The sequence below is a fragment of the Trichosurus vulpecula genome, chromosome 2 (assembly GCF_011100635.1).
Source record: "Trichosurus vulpecula isolate mTriVul1 chromosome 2, mTriVul1.pri, whole genome shotgun sequence".
NCBI classification, from domain to species: domain Eukaryota; kingdom Metazoa; phylum Chordata; class Mammalia; order Diprotodontia; family Phalangeridae; genus Trichosurus; species Trichosurus vulpecula.
In genome coordinates, this window is record NC_050574.1 from 162862097 (window position 1) to 162887649 (window position 25553).

General features: G+C 38.0%; 1 protein-coding gene across 1 annotated transcript; it reads right to left on the bottom strand.

The window, feature by feature from the left end:
• Positions 1–6653: 6653 nt before the first annotated feature.
• On the bottom strand, positions 6654–7633 carry LOC118836829 (olfactory receptor 8B3-like). Its single transcript, XM_036743983.1, has one exon. It carries the CDS (start codon positions 7602–7604, stop codon positions 6654–6656), a length of 951 nt encoding a protein of 316 aa, XP_036599878.1. The 5' UTR covers positions 7605–7633.
• Between the last annotated feature and the right edge of the window lie 17920 nt (positions 7634–25553).

Genomic DNA, 25553 nt, shown 5'->3' on the forward strand with positions numbered 1-25553 from the left:
AACTACATATCATTTGACAGGTCCCTAGATAAGAAATTATGTGGGCAAAAGTGCTTTCTTGAAACAAGGACAGGAAGTAAAATTGTCTTGACCTCAAACTAATAAACAGAGGCAGATACCTAAAAAGTGCTGAACTTCAAGTCAGGAGAGTCATAGGTACAAATTCCATTTTCAACACTCACTAGCCATGTGATCATGGGCACTCAATCTGAGTTTCTTCTCTGCAAAGTAGAAATAATATCTGAAGTATTTACCCTGCATTATTGCTGTGAGGATCAAATGAGATGAAGTATATATGGTATTTTGGACACTTCAGAGAAATCTAAATATTACCTATGAAAAACGACTCACATCTAGATAGTACTTTATGGTTTGAAAAGACATGGGAACTACACCATTGGGAATTTAGCATTGGAGTTAGTATTAGTTAATATGGCACCTTTTATAGCCTGTTTCTGAAGAATTACCTCTTATCTCTCATCTTCCTTCAAACAAGGTAATTTTCATAACAACAATGAAAATGTTGGTGAAGGAAAGAAGAAAACGAGGAAGGAGAAGAAAAAGAAAATCTGATGAAGATGATGGTGATGATGAAGATGATGCTTTTGACATGTAGAATAGCAGAGTGAGCAGATTTCCTTCATATTCTGGTACCAAATGAAAAGATAAATGTGAACAAAGCAGAAATACAACTACCAGTATAACAGGAAGCGTTTGGTTGTGGATGATGCTGACTACTAAAACAATGAATCGGTTTTATACTTATGACTCCTCTACTTCAAATATATAAAAATAAATAATTATATCGGAGATAGAAAAATGTTTGAAAGTTTTGTGGAAAATTCTTCATCATTTAAAACATGCCACCAACACAATAATATCCAAAGCAAACAATTTTAAAACGGCAATCTTTTTCAGAGAAACACTTTAAACCCATTAGGGTTCTTCCTAGTCTTAAACTCATTGCCGAGTCTCCTCAACAGAACTAAGAATAGTTTCCAAGTTTAAAAAAAGTAACAAAAGCAAAATTTCTTATGTACTCAATGTACATATAGATGCACAAGTACAATTGCTCAATGTACACAGAAGACATCAAGTTATATAACTCCATTGAAAACACATTAAAGAGCTCCATCACTTTGTGGCATATATTTTTCAACAATCAAAGAATATAATTTGAAGTGAAATTAACATGAATTGATTTGAAAAGGCTGAGCTTGAATTCAAAGGTTACATAGGTATAATCTATGAAGTCAATAATTACAAATTCCTTTGTATAAAGTCACAGATATCAAGGAGAAAGTTATGACCAAATATTTTAGAAGATTACTAGCACCCTAAAATCAAAGCTGAATGGGAACATATTTAAAACAATGTCGATGAAATATGTGACTTAATATATGCATTCTGAATTTTAAAATAGACCATAACTGTTTTAGAAAGTATCATCACAAAAATCCATACAATTTTAATGCAAAAAGAATCATCATTCTATGTCAGCTACAGAAACATTAAGATTTCCATGCGAGTAAGAATATTGATAGACATTCTTAAAGCATATAATGAACAAGTAAAAAACTTACAGAAGTAATCTTCACAGAGGTAAAGATCACTCTATCAAGTAATAAATAGTAAAGATAATAATGGATAAATTCCCTTAAATTTGTTGAATTATTGTAACTGAAAATGGGTCACCTCCAGACAGAACCTATGAAAGAAATAATTCAGTATCTTTTTAATGATGGAACCAAAAGATCTTCCATATAAAATATACACATAAATTCATCCAACGATGTACCCACAAATAAGTGTTGAACAAATGGCTTAGTAGTATGTATTTGTTTATGGAAAGAGAAGGAAATCAAGGACCACATCATTATTAACAGAAATTACTTTTGGGTTATCCCCAAGAATAAATGTGAATTATGAAAGGAAAGAGTGAAACTGTGAAATAAATCCCTGCAAGATTTAAAAGTTTAGCTCTTATAGAATACCTCATAAGACATGACCTGGTGACTAGAGTTACACGTGAGAGGCCCAATACTTTTCATGGATTGAAAAATGACAAATCACTCTCCTACAAATAAAGATTTCAAACTATTAAGGAGAATGTAATCAATGAACTGTGGAACTGAACAGTCAGAACTGTCCAGACATCGTTTTGACCTAAAATTTTTTTGATGTTGCTCTGTCAAATCTACATAAACTTGAAGCTACATGAAACAAAAGTTTTGAAAATATAAATGCCTAACAGAAAATTAGAAACATATGAGAACAGAAAGATGTGTATAACATCCTGCTTGTTCTGTCTGCTACTGGAGATGTACTAGGGATACTTTCAACAACCCTGTAGGAAATAGGATTATTGCCTTTGACCTAACTACATAAAGCAATCATTTTAGCCACCTGAACTTGAGTATTGTTTCAACAATCCAGCTAACAGCTTCTGAGGGTGTAAGATCCATCCACAGCCAGCACCCAGAAAGCTGTCAACAGCACAGGTTCTTTTGATCTGCTTAACTAAGGAAAGCAAGGTGAAGGGGTTGACAAGTTTACTTTAATCCAGCATACAGACAGCATTCACTTAGTTCTGGGAAAAAACCAGCAGTCTGAACTTCAAAACAAAATACAAACAAATTACAAATATCAACAGACAGACCCAATACAATTCACAGTTACCAACATCTAGGTTCAGCCCAGGAGCTCAGAACAAGGGCTGGCCCAGAGTCACGCACCACCACTGCTGCGGCAAAGAGCTCCAAAGAACAGACAGCCAACCCCTGGTTTTTATATCTTTTTCAGCATCAGGGACATAAGTCACACATGCGACTCACCCACGTGTCCTAGAATCACAAAGAGGTGGACTTAAACCCACGTGGTCTAAAAGCCTCTGCTGTCCCAGACATGTAAACTAGGCCCTCCCTGGAGTTAGCCCCACCTTGGGCCCCACCTTAGTTGCCAATCCACACCCACTAAGGTTTTACACCTAATAGGGGTTTGGGCCTGGGACTTAGCACCTAGTAAGGCTCAATGAATTACTCAAAGGGAACAGAAGCCAAACTATTCAAGGGCACTTGTTGAACTAAGTGCTAAGGAGCCCATTTTTGGTTACCAACACAAGTACGTACAGCGTTCAATATAAAAATATAGTGCAATGATGACTTGTCTCAATTCTGCTTTTATTTGATACCCATTGGAAAAGAAGGAAGGAAAATTAATGCATAGACAAATAATAACTGGCTTTTATGTACAGTTTTAAAGTTTGTAAAATATTTTTCTAATGTTTTATCAGTTGACCTCACGACAACCTTTTGAAGTATTATTATTATTATTCTTATTTTGTTGATAAGGAAACTTAGGCTGTGAAATGTTAAGTTTGCCAATGTCAATTAGTTACTAAATATCTGAGTTGGGATTCGAGAAGAGACCTCAGCACTCTTTCTACTATACCATCCTCCTTTTCAACAACAAAAACCTTGAAGTCTAAACTGCTCCTCAAATAATGTTCAAGTCTACAAATATTGACTCTTCTTCTTACTGTCTATGTCACCCTGGCAAGTACTTAACCTCTCTGTAAAGTGACAGCATTGGACTAGATGGAATCTAAGTCCTTTCCAGTTCTAAAACTATGGTCCTATGTTTTAGAATAGAGTCGTCTCCAAACTTTTTGTTCTTGCAGGAATACAATAAAAATATTTTGAGCATGCATCTCCAAAATATTCATTACTTAATTACATATACTAGCATATTAATATATTACTACTACCATACCTGTTTGACTAGGCGCTCCCACAGAGACTGCATATATTGTTATCATATCTTTAAGAGCCAAGTGAGATACTGCAGAAAGAGCAGTTTCATTGGCAGTTTGGAGTTTCAGTTACAACTGACTCTCTAGCAGCGCTTCTTCCTAATGGAGGTAGGGAAAATCTGTGGATTCAACGTTGATCTATGAAGATCTATAAGGAATTTATGGTTAATATCCAGGGAAATAGGTTCATTTAGAGCCTTCTTAACCGTTCTTTTATAAAGAAATATAAAGATAACTATGAAGAATGCTTGAGGTAAGAAAAATGTTCTGAAGGAACTATTACCTATGATAGCTGAAGACAGGACTGAGAAAAAAAATAAAATAATTTTTTTTTCCTGGGAAATTGAATTTTTTTCTATCTCAATGATTGGACAAAAGAAAGAATTCAAATAAGCTATTTGTGCTCAGGATAAATTCCTAGACAAGATTAAAGAAATCATCTAAGAAGGCTGTTTAGGTGAAAAACAATCCTGCAGAAATGAAAGAAAAAATGGTCCAGGTATATTTACAAATATATATTCATACACAATATATATACAAAATGAATATAAGATGCTTTTGAGAGGAAAGAAACAAATTGCTAGGGAAATTAAGAATAGATTCATGAAGAAAGTGGTGCTCAAAAAGAGTTGAAGAAAATCAGAGATTCTAACAGTTTTGGGTGAAAACGGAGTGTACTGCAGGTATCAGATAGCCAGTACAAATCATCAAGATAAAGCTGAAATGCCATGCAGGAGGACAAGTAGGCCATTATGGTTAATTCAGGGTGTGAGGAGAGGAGTAACATGTAAGTAAATTGGAAAAAGAGGAATGGGTCAAGGTGTAAAGAGTTTTAAATGCCAAATATATTAACAATGTGGCTAGCAGCTGTCGTGAGGGTGAAAAACCAACACAAGACCAGAAACAAGAAGACTGCTACCACAGGTTCTTTGACCTGCTTTTCTAAGGAAAGCAGCTTAAAGGGGTTAACAATCTCAATTTAATTAAACATACATATATCATTCCCTTAACTCAGGGGGAAAAGATCAGCCCCTTGAACTTCAAGGCAAATACAAACAGAAATTACAAACATCAAGAGACAAACCTTGTCTGATTCAAATCACAATTCACAGTTACCAGAGAAGCACCAACATCTATCTGTCTGGGTTATGAAGCCAGTGGGGTGGGTTCAGCAGCTTGCTCAGAGTATCCTCACCCACATTCTTTCAGTGAGGGTACCCCTAAAAGTCAAATGCCAACCTTGGATCTTATATACTTGTCTCAAGCCCCTGGGGCACTTGAGGCTCACCATTTAGACTGTAAGAAATCAGTATGGGAAAGCTCCAACCACCAGCACCGCATCATATACAATTCAATGACCCTCCTTTGTCTTAGAGCTGAGAAACATTCCAAGGCAAAATATCCCAGTACCTGTACCATTCAAACAAAGATCAGAATCATTAAAGACACTTAAGAAAACAGCAAAAAGCCCCACCCTGGTTACCACTACAGTCTCTTCCACCCTTCCAATCAGCTTCTGATAACAAATGTAATGTTGTTGAGTCATTTCATTTGTGTTCAGCTCTCTGTTACTCCATTTGGGGTTTTCTTGGCAAAGATACTGGAGAGGTTTTCCATTTGCTTCTCCAGCTCATTTTACAGATGAAAAAACTGAGGGAAAGAAGGTTAAGTGACTTGTCCAGGGTCACACAACTGATAAGTGTCTGAAGCTAGATTTGAATTCTGGTCATTCTGTCTCCAGGGCAAAAACTCCACCCACTGCGACACCTAATTGCCCTCTAAATGTCATAGGACATAGCACCCAAAAAAATACCTTTTCATTATGAAGGTTCAGTCAATTTGACAATGGAAAGGAAATTTCCCTCAGGAAAGGTTTATAAGTGAAATCAACTTGCTCAAATCTTTCACGTCATAACTGTTATAAGAACATTTCCTAGCATCAATTTTTTCAGAAACTGAAAATATTCTCCTCAAAATTGGTATCCCTTAGTTGTCCATTTCTCATCATGTCCCAGTTGTAAATAGATTTGCATTGACACTATTGCTGGGGACATTGAATATTGTTCTGAGCCAGTCCAGCCCTAGTGTATGTCTATTGTGGAAGTCCATAAACACCTACATCACCTTTTAATGGAAGCAGCTGCACCTAAAAGGACAGGGGTTATGGTCAGGGCAAAAGCAAAAGGAAATTACTTTGGGTTTTCACATAAAAGACAAATTATGCTTTTGTGCACCTATCTAATTTTGACAACAATTTTGAGACAGCAAAAGTGGAGTGATAAAAAGTGCTATAAGGTTAGTTATGCTTGACTTGCTTGAGGCAGGGTGGAAAGCGGAAAAGGATTGAATTATGCTTACATCATTTAGACATTGTATTACTATTTTCTCAGCAACCTACTTTCATGTACCACCTTCCTGACCAATAATAATGGGGAGAGAATAAAAAGTGTAACACAAGGAAGATATAACTTATTGAAGGATTCAGTGGGGTAATGGCATTTTCACAGAGGGTCACAGATCGAAGATTTATAGCTAGAAAGGATTTTAGAAGCCACCTAATTCAAATACCTCCAGCTTTACTGATGAAAAATTTGAAGTCCACAAGGGTTAAGAGACTTGGCCAAGGTCACGGAGAAGGAACATTCAGGATTTATACCCTGACCTGCTTACTCTAAAGCCAGCACTTTCCACTGCCATTTAAATCTAAAGAATTAAGTCCTGCTTGTATAATGTTGGGCAATAGAGAATAAGGATAAAAGAATTTGGGTAAAGATTCTTTCCTGATATAATTTTTTTAACCAAGGAAAGAATAGGAACCTCAAGCCCTTGAATTCAACTCACATTATGAAAATCCTGTTCTAGAAAATATTCTTCCTTTCAAGGTTTTCCTCAACACAATCTTAACATCTTTATTCCTCAGACTATAAATGATGGGGTTTAGCATGGGCACAACATTTGTGTAAAAGACTGAAGAAAATTTGCCCTGGTCCCCAGATCCTGATGAAGATGGCTTGAGATACATGAATGAAGCTGACCCAAAAAAAATAGTGACCACAATTATGTGGGAGCTGCAGGTACTGAAGGCTTTGGACCTGCCTTCAGTGGAGCTGATTTTCAGGATACTGGACAGGATGAAAGCATAAGAGGTGAGGATGGTGACACTAGGCACTATGATGTCAATGCCAACAACAATAAAAACCACCATCTCATTGACATAGGTGCTTGTGCAGGACAGCTGAAGAACAGGGAGTATGTCACACATGTAGTGGTTTATGATGTTGGCATCACAGAAGGACAGTCTCAGCATGCATCCAGTGTGGGCCATGGCACTAGCAAACCCCATTACATATGCCCCACCCAATAGCCATGAACACACCTGATTAGACATAGTAAGATTATACAGCAATGGATTACAGATAGCAACATAACGATCATAAGCCATTATTGTCAACACATAGTTTTCAGAAACAACAAAAAAACAGAAGAAAAAGAGCTGAGTCATACACCCTGCATAAGTGATGATGTTTTTTGTTAGGACAAAATTCATCAACATTTTGGGAGTAAAGACAGAGGAGTAGCAGAGATCTATGAAAGACAAGTTGAAGAGGAAATAGTACATAGGAGTGTGAAGCTGAGAATTCACCCAGATTAAAATGATCAATCCCAGGTTTCCCACTATAGTGATCACATAGGTCCCCATAAACAGCACGAATAGGGGTAGCTGGAGCTCTGGTTGATCTGTTAAGCCTGCAAGGATGAACTCAGTCACTGAAGAGCCATTTTCTAAAGCCATTCTCCTCTTGAGGGATCTATGAGGAGAGGAAAAAAGTCATGCTAAATGCAAAATAAGTTCAACAAACCCACATTGCCAGTTATGAAAAAGTGGCAGTTCTGAAATTATCTTGAAAGAATCATCACCATGCCATGCAGGTTCTGTTCTTATTATCCCCAAGATATGCAAGGATTTGGATTGAGCTGAGTAACTATCTCCATGAGCTGATTATAGAAAACTGCTCCTGAATTTCCCTGCAAAGTAACACTTGAAGTTCCCCTGCAGAACAACAGCTGATGTTCCTCAGACTCCAAAGCAAAAAGAAACCAGGAAAATGACAGTGGTTTCCCCAATCCCCCACAATATCCTCTATGATGGCCACCTTAGGGAAAAACTGTAACTACTTTTCCCCATTTTAGAGGAGATGAAGTAGTACCTCAAAGATTTCTGGAAATGGCTACAGTAAAAGTATTATTCTTTATATTTTTATTATAACAGCTACATTAATTATTAACAATATTACCAATAAGGTTGTTCTTGGCAAGAAAAATAACAATTGTGAGCATTGAGATGGCACCTATTTGGTGTCAAATACTACACTAAATCCTTTACAAATATATCATTTGGTGCTCCTGGGAAGTTGGTATTGTTATTATCCCCAGTTTATAGTTAGGGAATATGAGGCAAACAAAGATTAAGTGACATTGCCCAAGGACACACAGGTTGTAAGTGCCTGAAGGCGAATGGGAGCTCATGTCTTTCTGACTTAAAGCCTATTGTGTACAGTCCCTTTTTCTGAGTATATAATGCTAAGGAAGTGGTAGGGGACTAATGGTACCAAGGACCCCATTATCTTTCCATGTTCTCTTCCGCACTTTCTCCTAGACTATACCAAAAGACCAATATATGAGTCAGTGATGAGAATAGGGACATGTTATTTTATAAAGTCCTCAAATCTCCTGGTTGGCAAAGCAGGAAGGATGAAATAGAAGGAAAAATCAAAAATGAATGTCTTACACACTCACCTTTCTCCTGCCTAGCCACTTTAGTAATGGTCTTTACTGGTTTTGAGCCCTTGGGTCCTGAAGGAGAAGTAATGCTGATAAGGGTGATCAGAGATTCTTCCTCTTCTATTCCCTTTTCTACTGAGGCAATCAGAGCATAAACCTCAGCCTCTGGACTGAATAGAGAGATGTTTTGAGTTATAAACATCACAGATTGTGAGCTTGAATTCACCTGGGGAGTGCTCCAGATTTAGGGGAAGACACCTACAGGTGTCACCATAATCAACAGGTGATAGGAAACTGAAGGTTTTATTCTGGGTATGATATTCCTGTGTAATATATCAAAAACACAGGAGGATCCATCAGGTTCCCTCTCTGGAATCAGAATCTTCAGGGAGCAGTAATTACAATTTCCATCTTTGCTCACTGTACCACAGAACTTTTTTTTCTCCCAAAGGTTTCAATTGTCTGGTCAGCCTTTAAAGGGATTTTAAGGGAGATTAAGGGCTTTTAGCGCTTATTCAATCAAGTCCCCTTGAAGAGTTTGGCCTTTGTTTCCTTGATTAAATTAGGAGTCCTTGATGACCTCCTTGCCCCAAGGGAAACCCTAATTTACATGGGTTTGAGTGACATGTTTGTGACATCAGAGACTTTTAAACCACAGGGGTTTAAGTCGCATATTTGTGAGGCTCTTAGGTCACCTGAGTGAGTCACATGTGTGACTCAACTTTGACCCTGAACAAGATATATAAACCCAGAGTTGGCATTCTCCCTAGGGGCTCTCACTCTTGGGGGTGTGTTGATGTGGAGACTCTGGGCAGCTGTAGTTAAGGGCCCTCCAGCTTGTAAACATGGATGTTGGGACTTTGTTAAACCCTGGTAACTATGCATTGAGATTTGAATCAGACAAGGTCTGTCTGTTGATGCTTGTATTTGCTCTGACGTTCAGGGTGCTGGCTTTTCCTCCTGAACTAAGAGAATTATATTTGTATGTTCCATTAAACTAAGATTGTTAACCCCTTAATGCTACTTTCTTTAGTAAAGCAGATGAAAGAACCTGTGGTGGCAGCCTTCTTGTTGTTGGACTTGTGTTGGTCTTTCACCCCCACAGCAGCTGCTAGACAAATTGTTGAAACAAATGGCATAGGCAGCAAGATCTGCAGAGTAAAGGGAAAGTTTGTCATTTTGGGATACTGAGATGTTGTTTGAATGTTTCCCAGTTATTGGATTGCTCTTTGTACTTGGGGTGGCTATGGTTCTATGGAGCCCCAGGAGCAACAAAGGCCTAAAGGAAAACAGGCTGGTGGAAGTGATGGGAGTGGTTTCCCAGGGGCCCAGAGCAGGAGCCCTGGGAGATAATCCCTCCTTCCAAGGGCTTTAGCTGATAAGCCTGTCTCTGGAAGACTGTACTGAAAGAAGGCCTTGAGATTATATTGTATGACAAGTTTTGAAACAGGAGTGGAGAATGACCTTCCTACAGAATCGAAGGAGCAGGAATTGCTGGTGAGGAGAGAGAAGAAGCTGAAGACAGTGGCAATGAAAACTTCCTGAGTGAGAAGTTTGGCAAGGTGAGAGTTGTGAGCTGCCTGCCTTAGCATTCCAGCAGAAGCTAAGAGGGGCTGATGAGGGCACAGTCTCTGGGAACCCAGGGAACCATAAATGATGAGGGTTTGGGGTGAGAGGTGCTCGACACCCCAAAGTACCGAAACACCAGGTTCTGCCGAAAGAATTCGACTCAAGCTTTCTCAGCCAAGGGAAAAGATAAAGTTTATTAAGAGTTACCCACATAGGCCTGCGCCCAAGACATCCCACCCCTTGCAACGCCTGTAAGGAAAGCGGGTCAGATCCAGTCTAGCTCAGAAATTTTTCTTATAAGGGTGATCAGAAATTCACCAGCTGAGACACCGATACTTCCTTTTCTACTGAGGCAATCAAAATACACACCTCAGGCTCTAAAATGACCTGGCAGATGTTCTGAGCTATAAAGGTCACAGGTTCTTACTATCACTTCACCTGGAGAATCTGTTTGACCTACCACAAATGTCACCAGAGTGAACAGGGTATAGGAAACTGAAGGTTTTATTTTGGGTATGAAAATCTCATAGACCCAGTTAGAAACAGAGAGGATCCAGCAAGTTCTGTCCCTGGGAACAGACTCTTCAGGGAGAAAAAAATTAACAGTCCTTGTTTACATACTATACCACAGAGATTAATTTTTTTCTCTTAAGGGATTCAATCCTCTACTCCACCCTTCACTTCACACAAGGGATTGCTGACTCCCAGACTCTTTCACTTCCTTCCCCAATTTTTTTCTAACCTTAATTCTAACTGAGAATTTCTTTCTTGAATAATGTCTTACACAGCCACCATCTCTAGGACTTTCCTACATGATTCAGAGAAGAGAGGGAAAATATGAGATTATAGTGTAATGGATCCTAACTTCACTATCAAGAGCAGTCTGTTTATATGCTTCTGTCAACATGGAATCAGGATAGTTAGAGAAAATTGTTCTACTTTTCTTTTATTCAGTGTCATATCAACGTAACTACCAAAGGATTATTTCAATAACAAAATTCATCTGGAGGAGCAAAGGTACGTAATTTCAAAAGAAATCATGAAAAGGGGATATAGAAAAAGATGTGGCTAAACCAGATTTCAATCTATATCACAAAGCAGTAATTATCAACATGATTTTGGACTGGTTAATCAGTCGAGCAGATTAGTCATTCAGCATACAGAAGTAAACAAATACTATAATAAAGAGCAGCATAGTGTTTGATCATTCCAAAGATCCCAACTAAAGAGGTAGGTATTTACAACAAACTTCTGGGAAAACTGGAAAGTAGTTTAACAGAAATGAGCTTAAAACTGATACTTCACATTGCACAGTAGATAAGTTCCAGAGGGGTATGACTCAGACAGAAAAGGTAACATTATCAGCAAATTACAAGAACAAAAAAGAAGTTAATATTTTGGATCTATGGATAGAGGAAGAGTTGGAGACCAAATAAGGGATAGAGAGGATCAAAGAAGATAAAGTGGGTAATTCGATTACACAAAATTGAAAAGATTTTGCACAAATAAAACCAATGCAGCTAAGATTAGAATGGAAATAGTTAACTAGAAAAAAAAATCTTTGCAGTAATGGGCCCTGATAAAGATCCAAAATTCCAAGATATGTAAAGGGCTTGTTCAAATTTATAAGAACGAGAGAAGTGCCCTTTTGATAAAAGGAAAAGGACAGGAATGCGATATTTTCAAAATTCATAATACCATTGCCATGTGAAAAAATGCTTCAAATCACCTTGAATTAGGGAACTAAAAATTAAAGCAACACTAATTAGATTATCACATTGCATAAACTGACAAAAAGGGAAAATGACAAATGTAGGAACTGGGAAAGAACAGGCACAGAAGCACTAATGGCAGAGTTGTGGATTGGACTAACCATTCTGGAAAACAATGTGAAGTAATTTCCATATATTACTGAATGTACATACTTTTTGACCCAGCGATACGCATATGAGGCATTCTCTGAAAAGAGATCAAAGAAAGAAGATGCTCCATAAGTATAGAAGTATTTAGATTAGGTCTTTTGTGAGAGCAAGTAATGAAAACTGAGGTGGCAGGGCCCAACAGTTGGCCAATGGCTGAACTTAATATAGTATTCAAATGTAATGGAAAAATACAGTGCTATAAGAAATTGTGAAAGGGACAGTGTCAAAGAAAGTCATTTGTATCAGCTGATAAAGAGACTGGAATGAGCAGAACCTGGAGAGCAATTTGTACAATAATAAAAATATTGTAAAAATAAACAACTTTCAAAAACTTAAATCAGATCTTTGCAATGATTAACCATTATTTCAGGGGACTGATAATAAAAAATGCTACCCACTGCCTGACAGAAAGGTGACTGACTCATGATGAAGAATTAGACATTCATTTTTTAATATGGCCAACGTGAAATTTGTTTTGCTTGACTGAACATTTGTTACCAAGGTTTTCTTTTTATTTTTTTCCTGAATTGGAGATGGAGCAATGTAAGAGGGGGAAAATTAACGCTTATTCATTTAAAAATTAATTTTAACATTAAAGGTATACCTTAGTGATAAAAATAAAGCCATTTAGTATTTTTTTTCTTGTAAGGAATGGCTGTTTGAATGGAGTTGGAGAGACAAGGAAGCATAGAGGGGAAAACAGATGACATGAAAACAAAAGATATCATGAAAAATCTATTTTCAAAAAACTCACTTGGGAATCTGCATTTGCAAGTTGCTACAGAGGCTCCTCAAATGTTCATATACTTTGTTTACAATTCAGTAGAGACTGTGTGAATGGAGTGGCAAGCACTTGGTCTATCCTTGGTTTGGAAGAATTATTACTCCCTGAAATGCAAACTTGGAAAGATAACACAAGAATAATGGCTGCCACTAGTAATTATCTGACTTTGTATAAGTCGCAACCCCATCTTCCTCAGTTTCCTCAACTGTTAAATAAAGTAATTGAACTATATTTTCTCCAAAGCCACTTCTAAGCCTAACATTCTATTACACTCTTTCCCTTTCTCATAGCCTTTCACTTAACAACTTCTTGAGACCACTTCAGATTCTCCGACATTTCCTCAGAAATGTTTTTCATTTAAAGTTACTTTTTAGTTTCTTTTTTCTCTAGTCTAAGAACCTCTCCTGAATATAAAAAACTTATCTGAAGTCTTTCATCAGTTAAATGAATGCAACAGAAAATTATTCTATGGTCCTCTAATCCCATGATACTTCCTTCTTTTTCTCATAAAGTTCATTTGGCTCATGCCTAGCTGCTAAGTGACTTCACCAAGAAGACAAACATTGCAAAAAAATGTCATGTCACTGGAAGGATGCCCTCGTCTTCTGAAAATTCCTGGATCACATGTGGAGATGTTCTCTTTTGTGTCTGCTCGCACTGACTCACATTGCCCACTGCCACCCTGAATAGACCATGGCTTTTTAGCTCACTGATTCTGGCTTCCAAATTTCTGCCAGACTCCTAGGGTGTAGCTTTCAAGTCCATCTCCCAATTATCTTCTCAACTATGTTTATTCTCTTGATTCAATTTGACAAACATTTAATATTCCCCTACTAGGCCTCATACAGTGTGCTAGATGCTGAGGATTAAAAAACAAAAATGAAATAGTCCCTACCTTTGAGGAGCTTACATAGAAAACAACAGGTCCACAGATAAATATATATGAAAGTAATTTGGGAGAAAACTAGGAAGATCAATAAAAGGTCCCATATAGAAGACCACTTTCAAGTCCCTCCTATCTCCTCTGAGGTCTCAGTCTGGATGAAGTTCAGAATGGTGTGGAGATCCAAAACAGGTGATTCCCTTGATAAATACCTTACCTGAGTGCTCTAGGTGTTTCTTCACTGAAGGTCTGGTTGTCACACGAAAACTCTCGGTGGCCTCCTGGCTGTCTCACCCAAACTGAGAAATGAAGACACAGAATTCCATACAGACAATGACTTATTCAGCAAGGCATGCGATGGTAAAAATAATTTTGTTCTTGTGAAATTAAGATTTAGGACCAAGTCTAAAAATCTGCAAATAACATTGGAATGTGAGATCGCTGAGAGCAGGACTCATTTTTTGTTTGTTTTTCTTATTAATTATTTTACTTTTCTTTATATCCCTAACACTTAGCACAATATCTAACACATAGGAGCTACTGAATAATTATTTATCAAATTGAATTATCTTGAAGTAAACCTTTCTCATTTCAATTTTTTCACCTTAACTTTTTAAAGTATCTTTTTTACATCCTCACAGTGTCATCCAGTATGCTAGTTATTCTGCCCAAGTTTGTGTCACCTGAGAATTTAATAAGCATGCCAATAATGCCTTTCTCTAAAAAAATATTTTAGTAGCATTGGACTGAGCCTTTAGGCTGTCCACTGGACACTTCCTGTAAAATTGACATTGAAAAAATAACAATAGATCTCTTACTCTGGCTATTAAATAAATTCAAAACATAGCTAATTGTCATTTGTCTATCTTATATATACCTCTATTTTTGTGGATACATGCTTTTTTAGAAATCTGAGTAAACATTTAACATACTGCTTCTCTAACAGATTTTTGCATTGATAAAAAAATAAATTTCATCTCAAAGCTTCCTTCTCTTTCTTTCCTTCTCTTCCTTTTCCTTCCTTTCTCCCTTCCCTTTTCTTCCCTCTCTCATTTTTCTCTTTATTTGTCCCTTCCATTCTCCTTCTTTTCCCTTCCCCATTGTCTTCTCTCACACCATGCTTTCCCTTCCCTTCCCCTTTTCCTTTTTCTTCCTCCCTTTTCTTATTCCCTTTTGCATCTTGCTCTTCTCTCCTCCCTTATTTCTTCCTTTTCTTCTTTTCATTCCTCTTTCAGGAAAGGAAACATGGCTTGCTAGCTTGAGTACCATATCTATCATATGTTTATAATTGTATTCTTGTGTGGTATTAATGAACAAAGCTAACCCTCCTGATTTCTCATTTGAGAAATTTCTCCAGAGAAATGACTGATGGAGCCTGAAAGCAAATCAAAGTATACTTTTTTCTTTACTTTCTTTATTTTTCTCAAGGGTGTTCTGTGCCTTTTTTCTTTCATGACTAATATGAAATGTGTTTTGCATTACTACACATGTATAACCTAGATCAACTTGCTTGCCTTCTCAGTGAAGGTGGGAGGGTAGGAGGGAGGAAGGGGAGGGAAAGAATGTAGAACTCATAATTTTAAAACAAATATTAAAAATTGTATTTATACATAACTGGGCAAAATAAAATATTAAATTAGAAAGCAATTAAGACAAAGGAAAAATAAAATGGTTAACAGATAATACCTTAAGAGATAAATATCTTTTACTCTTGAGATTTACATAAATTGGCCAGTATTTTTGTTTTTCTGGATTTTTGAGTATACTATCATATATCCATTATCTATGTAAAATTGCGGAACATAACATAATTATTTTATTGATTCCTACTTATCAGTTTTGACACCAGCATACGTTTAAATTAAAGAAGGGATGAAATTTTTCTCTTGTGTGAGAGAGGTAGAGGGCTGATAAGTTTTTATTACTGACTAATTTATTGCCATAACATGAGAGCAATAACTACTGTGTAGAGCCATAAGTGAGATTAGTGAAATTTGCTATTTGAGGTAAGATTTTACGGGGCCATGATCTGATATCATTCTAAATTTTTGTGTCAAGTATGATTGTGAGATTGATCATAAAGTCAGTAGTCCACCATGCAAGGGAAATGCCACAAGATGCACAAAGAGAGTGCAATCTGAGAACTGCTAGAGGTGTATGTCTTTTCCTGGGAAACATCAAGGAAATGACCTTGACATGGATGAAGGTAGGATCCTCTTGACTCAGTTTTCCCATTGTATTACATCCTTTTTGAACAGGAATGTTTCCTACCTAGTTAATCCTGAACCTGACTGTAAACCCTGCAAATGAGGTGAAATTTTGTGCTATAATTGACCGTTCCTAAACTTAATGATGACTCTTCCCTGCAATCAAACAAACCTAAGCTTGCTTTATCCTATTATGCATGTGATAAATTATTCTATGCTTTTTGGCTTAGGCCTGGAGGGCCAGTATTAATACTGTTATAATTGTGTCCCTGCTTCTTTCGTTCATAGCAAATCTCTCTGATCAGGGCAAGTTTAGCTGTGATTTTTTTATTATAGTGAGTCTTGTTGTTGTAATACTTTAGCACTTCTGTATGGCTAATAGGATAAATATATAAGATCTCACTATTTTCAATCTGAAATTACAATCATTCCCACATCCTACGCAACTAGGTAGGTGGTTACTTGGGCTTGTTGTCTGCCTGTAAATAGTCATATAATCACGTAAAAAGCAAGATTCTTTAAATATCCCAAAAATGTTATGGGAATGGTTAAACAATGATTAGACAAGCTTCTGGTACCTATATATAGGTAGATATAGATATAGATATGTTAATTAGTAAGATTAAAATCAGAAAGATCTTTTGTTTTGTTTTAAGGAAAAGGATTTCAGTGCAATCAGTTATGTCCAAGAAGAGAACTTATGGGCTATCTTGTATTACCTCAATGGGAAATCCAGTTGTACTAAGGTTTATTATTTAATGTGGGATTAACACCTATGTGTAGAGCATGTCCTAAAGTGAAAACATGTTTTATTATAGACAAGTCATTTGACATACACTGTTCTCTGTATACAACTTGAAATTAGTTACTTGGTATTTTTATACATCCCATCCCCAGACTTTTCTCACATTTGAAGTGAAATTAGCAACTTTAGAATAAATTCATTTGTGTACTGATGGTCACCTACATACAATGAGTGCTGCTACCTATGTTTTCATGTAAGGGTTAGATCTTTATCAATTTCTATTCCTTTAAAGGAAGAATTGAAATTAATTGGAGTTCTAAATAAATTCAAGTGGAAAATTAATCAGAGTGAAAAAATTTAGAAAGCAATATGATCAAATGATTATATATGTGATTTTAAAAGTTTTCGTAGTTCTACCTTCTGTGGTACCTTAAAATATTTAGAGGTTTTTTATTTTTCAGTTGGTATATGAATTTCATCAATATATAAATATAACAATTTGCTATCTTACATCATAGGAAGTTAAATCATGATGGAGTCAATGCCAATTTAGAAAAACACTCTTAGTGCCAGCTTTTCTGTCTAACTTGGTAAATGTTAAATCCTTAACCATAAGGGCTCATTTTACAAGTCAGATCCCGACAGTCTTCTTAAGATTCTTCCTTCAGCCTATTGTTGACAGTGTTTGTATAAATACAGCGTGAGACAATGATAGAAATACCTATGAAATGACATATGTGTTTCTAATTTGATATTCTTCTTAGAGCTCTATTTTAATATTATCAAGATCAAAAGGTTCGAGCCGATTTTTACCATATGAGCCAGTTACTGTAGAAGTAAATTTTAAGAGAATATAAAAAGTTGAATTGAGATCTGTTTTGTAAAGGATTTTAGCAGGATCTCAGACTCTCTAGGCGATATGGAACCAGAAGGGCAACTCTACTGGAGAGGAGCCCCTTTAGAGCTGCCTTGAAAATGTGACCTATTTCAGAATGTCCAAGAGAAGATGAAACCAGAGACCAGATGACTACATAACAGATGACTGCATGGGATATCTAGGATCCAAGGTAAAATGTGCTGATTTAAAGGACATTGGGAGCAGGTGACTGGCATGTAACAACCCAGCATGCAGACACATACACACACCACACAACACATGCACACACACACACACAAATAAAATCACAAGATGGAAGCAAAATACATATAAGTATGGATACAAAGGTATGTACAACTCCTAGACAATATTATATAGAATAAATATATATATATATATATATATATATATATATATACATACACACATATATACACACATAAGGCAGCAAGATACAGTGTTAAATCTCCCCATAACAATAACCTTGAAGTCACAGAACCTGAGTTTTGAGATACTGGGTGGTGCATTGGATACAATGTAACACTTGGAGTCAGGAAGTTCTGAGTTCTAAACCTGCCTTAGACACTTAGTACTGGTATGATCCTGGCCAAATCACTTAATCTCTCTCTGCCTCCATTTCTTCTCACTAAATACCTGAAATAGAGGTAATAATTGTACCTACTTCAAGGGTTTGTTCTAAAGATGAGCTGAGAAAACTTGTACCAAGGGCTTTGGGAACATCAAAGTTATCTATAAATGTTAGTCCTTGTTGCTGTCAACAAAACTCTTCTCTTCCACTTAATACCTGTGGGACCATGAATCAGCCACCTCTCTGGGCATCAGTATATTTATCTATAAAATAAAGCAGTTGGACAATATTAAATCTAAAGTCCATTAGATTTCTAATACTTACTGTGTACTTAGTGCATGTAAAGTACTATGATAGCCACTAGGAATATAATAACAAGAAAAATAACTCAAAGTTCAGGGACCTTACATTCTAAAACCACACCTCTGGCCATATCTCAAATTAACCATAGCCATGAGAATAGACCACCTCTCAAAGAAATGCTCTGGGCTTTTCCTCCATGAAAAAGCAATCAGAGTGATGGCCAAAGTTCCATACTGAACAAACTAAAGCAGCCAAACACTGGGAAGGGAAAGAAGGTGATAGCTCTGAAATAGACAAACACTCATTTGAATGTATGATTGGCTGTTGGCATCAACGATCCAATGCTTTATAGTCATCACTCCTTCCTACACACTGGTGTCCCCTTCATTGAGTTTGACTACTAAGGCTGCAGAGAAGCAGACAGCCTTGCAATTCATGTCATAGAAACAAGGACAACTAACCCAGAAGTTTATAAGAGGGTTTAATGGACTTTCACTGGACCAGACAAGGCTTCAGGGGAGAAAAAACCTAGCTCTCACAGACGGAGGAATAGTTAGACCATTGTATTTAAGGATTTTAAGCTGCCCACAGCACCAGGGTCACCATGCAGAGAGTATGAGTTTTTCATGCTCATAGGACTTGCTGTCAAAATGTTTTAAAAGCCCTAGAATATTGCTGCTTCTACTCTACAATTATACTTTGAATTCAGCCACAGCAAAATCCCAGAATTCTTTTACACCAGCAGCTGGTGGTCCCTGAGCTTGGACAAGCACCTCAAGTAACCATGTTCTGATCATGAACTCCTGCTATGATTCAAACTTGTCTCATTGCTGCTCTGACCTCTCACTGTCAGGGCTACAGCTTACTGTGTAGCCACTACTATATGTATTGAGATTTAGCCACGCTAAAGTCAGTCTACACCTAGAGGAGGCCCTGGCATATGTCTAGTTTCTCTCCTCCAAGGCAATACAGAAAGCTTTTTGTTTATGACCACTGCTATCTCTTTGGTTTTATTTCTTTTTTTTCATTTTTCAAAGTTAACTGTAGTTGTGATAACCTGTGTGAGCTCTTTGGTATTTTTAGAGTTAATAGCTGTTGCAAACCTGCTGTGACTCTTTGGTCATTTGTTTTCAGGGCTGACACCCCATCTAAACTTTTAAATAAAGATTAGCTGACCACTGGTCACGGCTATTAACTGAGGGGATTTCTTCCCAACACCTAAAATAGATGGCCTCTATTATCCCTTCCAACTCTAAGAGTCTAATTAGAGACTAAGAGTCTTTTTTAGGGTGATATTTTTTAAGAGTCATGTCTTCTCTGGGTTTTGATTCCCTCAACTGTAAAATGAATTTTTTGAACAAGAGGTCCTAGAAGTCCCTTTACTGCATTAGCATATTACATTTTCTAGGGCTTCATTTCTTGAACTAAGACCAAAATGGAAAAGGACATTAAATTTTTCTTAGCTACAATTACTACCCACTTTACTGACTAAGGAAAATTTCTATAATTAGCAATGAAATATATACATAAGATTCACTAACAAAATCCTAGTTTTTCTGATACAAAAAAAGGAAAAAAGGAAGCTTTGATCAGAGGGACAGTTGAATCCCTTGGGAATTACAGAAGCCGTTTTCAGCTTAGACAAAGTTGGCATTCATGTTGATCCCAAGTCCTTTTATGGAGAAAAGGTGTGAGGGGAAAACCACTAAAGACAGACAACTTGGGTCTGAACATTATTTCCTTCTTGTGTAACCCTAAGCAAATCAATCTACCTCTCTAGGTTTCAGTTTCTTCATCTGTAAAATGAGGAGGTTGACCTAAAAGATCTCTAAAATCCCTTCTACCTCTAAATCTTATTATCCTGTGAACACTATCCCTTTTTCATGGACTTTCAAACCAAGATATCAGGAATGAGGGGATTTTGATCTGCTGGAGGTAGGACAAAGGTTATAAGCTCCACAATTCCTTCCTGACCTGATTTGTATAAGAACCACTGACATTATGGAGAGCTGAAAGCAAACTCCTTCCTCCAACTTCTTGTAGTTTTGTTATGTTGAGTCCCCAGGACCATTTAAAAGGGAACCCAGGCTTGTGACTCAAGGATATGATAGGAGTTAAAAAGATTTTCAAACCATAAATCAGGTAAGACTTTAGAGTAAAGGAAGACCAAGGGGCAGCAGGAGAAAAAGAATTCAAAGACACATTTTCAGACCTGAGGACTTGCTGCCTTTTGCTGCCCAGTTGACTGGGGGTGCAGGGAAATAACTCTAGAACTATGACTAAAGGAAATGTGCTCTCTGCCTACAGGAGAGACGCTGCCTATCTGCTGAAGTCCATCAGATGGTAGCAGGGAGCAGAAACAGGGATACTCAGAGGAAAGCAGCTCAGTGGAAATGATCAGAAAAGAGCTGGAAACAGGAGCTCAGCAGAGAGCATTGTAACAAACAGAACATAACAGCAAAGGAATCCAACACAATAGAAAAAGCAAACTCTATTTCCTCAGGAGGAAATAGAGAACCTACCTGAGGTCGCAAAGCAAATTCCCTGAATAAGGTAGTGTTAAATAAAAGTCAAAATGGAGAACATTGTCTTTTTTTTACAGAACTCTTGTGAGGGACAAATGACATTAGGTTTGAAAGCATTTTGTTAAAGTTAAAACACTTATGTAAATGTGAGTTATTATTTATCATTGAAAGGCTTTTCCTATTTCCTTGTCTGGCATGAAACATTGACAGTAGCTCTTTATGAATCAGGACAGAGCCTATCTCACTTCCTTCTATTGCATTCATTGCAAATTGAGAATGAAACCTGGTGAGCATAATCATGGTTTCCTTCTCACTAGAGCCAGTCATTTTCCACAGAGAAGCATAGGATCAAATTTTATTTTATTGAGAGAATGGAAGCAGAGAACAATTTAAACAGAGACTAGAGTTAGATATGTCCTGGTTACTTCCTGAAAAGTGGAAGGGAATATTAGAGGTAGAAATTTATCAATTGATAATCAATCATTTATGACATCAGTTTGAACTATGATCTCAATAGCAAAATTCCCAAGATAAGTGGAATTTCCCAGAGTTAGACTGCGGTCCTCCCCTCTTGGCTCTCTTCTTTTTCTCTTCTGTAGCTCAGGGGCCCCAGGATGAGAGTGTGGTGAGAAACAGAGCTGTAAAAGAAGGCAAGCACTAATCTTTTCCTACCTGAGGCTTCAAAGAATATAATCTACCCCTGACCAGTGTTCTTTAGTCCACAAAGTGCTTTCTCAGAAGGTTGAGCAGAGTGCCAAGAGCAGCAACTAGATAAGGTCAGTACAGCTCAGAGAATCATTGAAATAGAATTCTTCTATACAAGATGCAGAACATTTGATCATTTGGCCTCCTCTTGAAGAGCTCTAGGCAGGGGGAATGCAAGTGTCACTGTTTATAATCATCATAAAAATACAGGCCAAAATGTTTCCACCCACAAAAATCTCCTCAAACCATAAACTTTAGTGTCTTGGAACAGTTTAGTGAGGGAATTGTTGGAAGTGAGTGAAGCATATAGACTCCATCTTGTAAGTCAAATCTAGCTCTAGCTCAGTTCTCTTTCTATTAAATTATGTGTCTAGTCAAATTTCTGTATTGTGAGAAAATTTTATTCAATTATAGGAATTGTGAGAAAACTTTATTGCACTATTTGAACATAACTCTGCATGGCTGGGAAGATGGACCACCTCTTCCTATTACTAAGAGAGCATTAACTAAAGACCTAGGTCATGCTGACCTGAAACCTAATCAGATCCAAAGACTGACACAAGGGAGCCAAGATGGCTGCTGGAAAGCAGGGATTTGCTTAAGCTCACCCCCAAATCCCTCCAAACATCTATACAAAATGGCTCTGAACATATTCTAGAGCTGCAGAACCCCATGAAATAGCAGAGGGAAACAGTTTGCCAGATCAGGAGAGCCTGGATGGTCACCGGGAAGGGTCTATCATACAGTGCTGAGAGCATATGGCAGCCTGCATGGGCCCCACCAGGACAGACCAGACCAGGGATCAGCCAGCTGGAACAGGCCCTGGGGCAATGAAACAGTGAGCCGCGGCAGTTACCAGACTTCCCAACCCACAAACACCAAAGAGCAGTTTAGAGGGAAATGGCAGGATCCAGTTCAGAGCTGTCTGGCCACCAGGCCTGGGGGTGGTGGAGGTGGTGCAGAGGTAGCAGTGGCAACAGCAGGAAGCTCCCAAGGCTGCTTCTAGAGCTACAGCATCAGCTGCTTCCTGAGTCCCTGCCTCACAGGGTGGGAGGAATCTAGCAGCATATAAGAGTGGGAGTGCAAGGAGCATTTTGTGGGCACAAAGGCAGATTCTCTTGCTGTGCCCTGCTTCCATCTGTATTGCAGTCCTGTGGTTCTTGGGGGAGGAGGAATGTTGCTGTGACAGAGCCTGGGGTAACAGTGGAGTAGAAGAACTCTGAAAACAACAGTGCTTGGACCCTAAAGCTTGGGACAAAGTACTCTCTACTCTACAAGCAGTCATACCCCGAAAAAGCTCAAGGGTCAAGTAGTTGGCTGGGAACATGAACAGGCAGCTAAAACAAACTCAGACTCAAACACAGACACAAACTCAAACTGTAGATTCCTTTTTTTCGAGACAAAGAAGATCCAAACATACAGCCAGAAAAAGTCAACAAAGTCAAAGAGCCTACCTCAAGAGCCTGCAAGAAAAGTATAAATTTTTCTCAGGCCATGGAAGAGCTCAAAAAGGATTTGGAAAACCAAGTAAGAGAAGTAGAAGAAAAATTGGGAAGAGAAATAAGAGTGATGCAAGAATACCATGAAAAACAAGTCAATGACTTGGAAAGGAGACCCAAAAAAATACTGAAAAATATACTGAAAAAAACAACACCTTAAAGAATAGACTAACCCAAATGACAAAAGAGCTCCAAAAAGCCAATGAGAAGAATGCCTTGAAAGGCAGAATTAGCCAAATGGAAAAGGAGTTCCAAAAGACCACTGAAGAAAATACCACTTTCAAAATTACATTGGAGGAAGTAGAAGCTAGTGACTTTATGAGAAATCAAGATATTATAAAACAGAAACAAAGGAATGAAAAAATGGAAGACAATGTGAAATATCTCATTGGAAAAACCACTGACCAGTACAATAGATTCAGGAGAGATAATTTAAAAATTATTTGACTACATGAACGCCATGATCAAAACAAAAGAGCCTAGATATCATCTTTCAAGAAATTATTAAGGAAAACTGCCCTGATACTCTAGAACCAGAGGGTAAAATAGAAATAGGAAGAATCCACTGATCGCTTCTTGAAAAAGATTCAAAAAAGAAAATTTCTGGGACTATTATTATGAAATTCCAGAGTTCCTAAGTCAAGGAAAAAATAATGCAAGCAGCCAGAAAGAAATGATTTGAATATGAATGGTACCAAGGCCACCATTATCTTTCCATGTTTCCTTCCCCACTTTCACCTAAACTATAAACATCACAGACTGTGACTATGACTTCACCTGGGGAGTGCTCCACTTTTAGGGGAGGAAATAGTGCCTAGAGATGTCACTGTAATAAACAGATGATAGGAAACTGAAGGTTTTATTCTGGATATGATATTCCTGTGGACTATGTTGAAAACACAGGAGGATCCAGCAGGTTCTCTCTCTGGAATCAGAATCTTCAGGGAGCAGTAATTACAATTTCCATGTTTACCCACTGTACCACAGTTGTTTTGCTCCCAAGGGTTTCAATTGTCCACTCTACCTTTAAAGGGATTTTAAGAGGGATTAAGGGCTTTTAGCACTTATTCAATCAAGTCCCCTTGAAGAGTTTGGCCTTTGTTTCCTTGATTAAATTAGGAGTCCTTGATGACCTCCTTGCTCCAAGGGAAAGCCTAGTTCACATGGGTTTGAGTGACATGTTTGTGACATTAGCCTTTTAGACCACATGGGTTTAAGTCACACATCTGTGAGGGTTTTAGGTCTCTTGAGTGAGTCAAATGTGTGACTCACCTTTGACCCCGAATAAGATGTATAAACCCAGAGATTGACATTCTCCCTAGGGGCTCTCACTCTTGGAGGTGTGTTGATGTGGAGACTCTGGGCAGCTGTAGTTAAGGGCCCTCCGGCTTGTAAACACGGATGTTGGGACTTTGTTAAACCCTGGTAACTATGCATTGATATTTGAATCATACAAGGTCTGTCTGTTGATGCTTGTATTTGCTCTGAAGTTCAGGGTGCTGGCTTTTCCTCCTGAACTAAGTGAATGATATTTGGATGTTCCATTAAATTGAGATTGTTAACCCCTTAATGTTACTTTCTTTAGTAAAGCAGATGAAAGAACCTGTGCTGGCAGCCTTCTTGTTGTTGGACTTGTGTTCGTCTTTCACCCTAACTGCAGCTGGTAGGCAAATTGTTGAAACAAATGGCATAGGCAGCAAGATCTGCAGAGTAAAGGGAAAGTTTGGTGTTTTGGGGTACTGAGATGTTGTTTGAATGTTTCCCACTTATTGGATTGCTCTTTGAACTTAGGGTGGCTATGGTTCTATGGAGCCCCAGGAGCAACAAAGACCTGAAGAAAAATAGGCTGTTGGAAGTGATGGGAATGGTTTCCCAGGGGCCCAGAGCAGGAGCCCTGGGAGATAGTCCCTCCTCCCCAGGGTTTGAGCTGATAAGCCTGGCTTTGGAAGACTGTACTGAAAGAGTGAAGGACTTAAGATTATATTGTATGACAAGTTTTGAAAAAGGAGCGGAGAATGACCTTCATGCAGAATGGGAGGAGCAGAAATTGCTGGTGAGGAGAGAGAAGAAGCAGAAGACAGCAGCAATGAAAACTGCCTGAGTGAGAAGGTTGGCAAGGTGAGAGTTGTGAGCTGCCTGCATTAGGATTCCAGCAGAAGCCTAGAGGGCCCAGCTGGAGGTGGAGGACCAGGAACCCAGGAGCTTGGAGTTCAGCCCTGGGGCAAGATGGAAACTTTGCAAGGAGCTGCTGAGTGTGCTTTTTTGCTGCCTTCCCCAGCCAGAGCAGAGAACTTTGAGGTGAGCAAAAAGGTGGAGAATCACCTGCATCACAATCACGATGCTGGCAGAAGC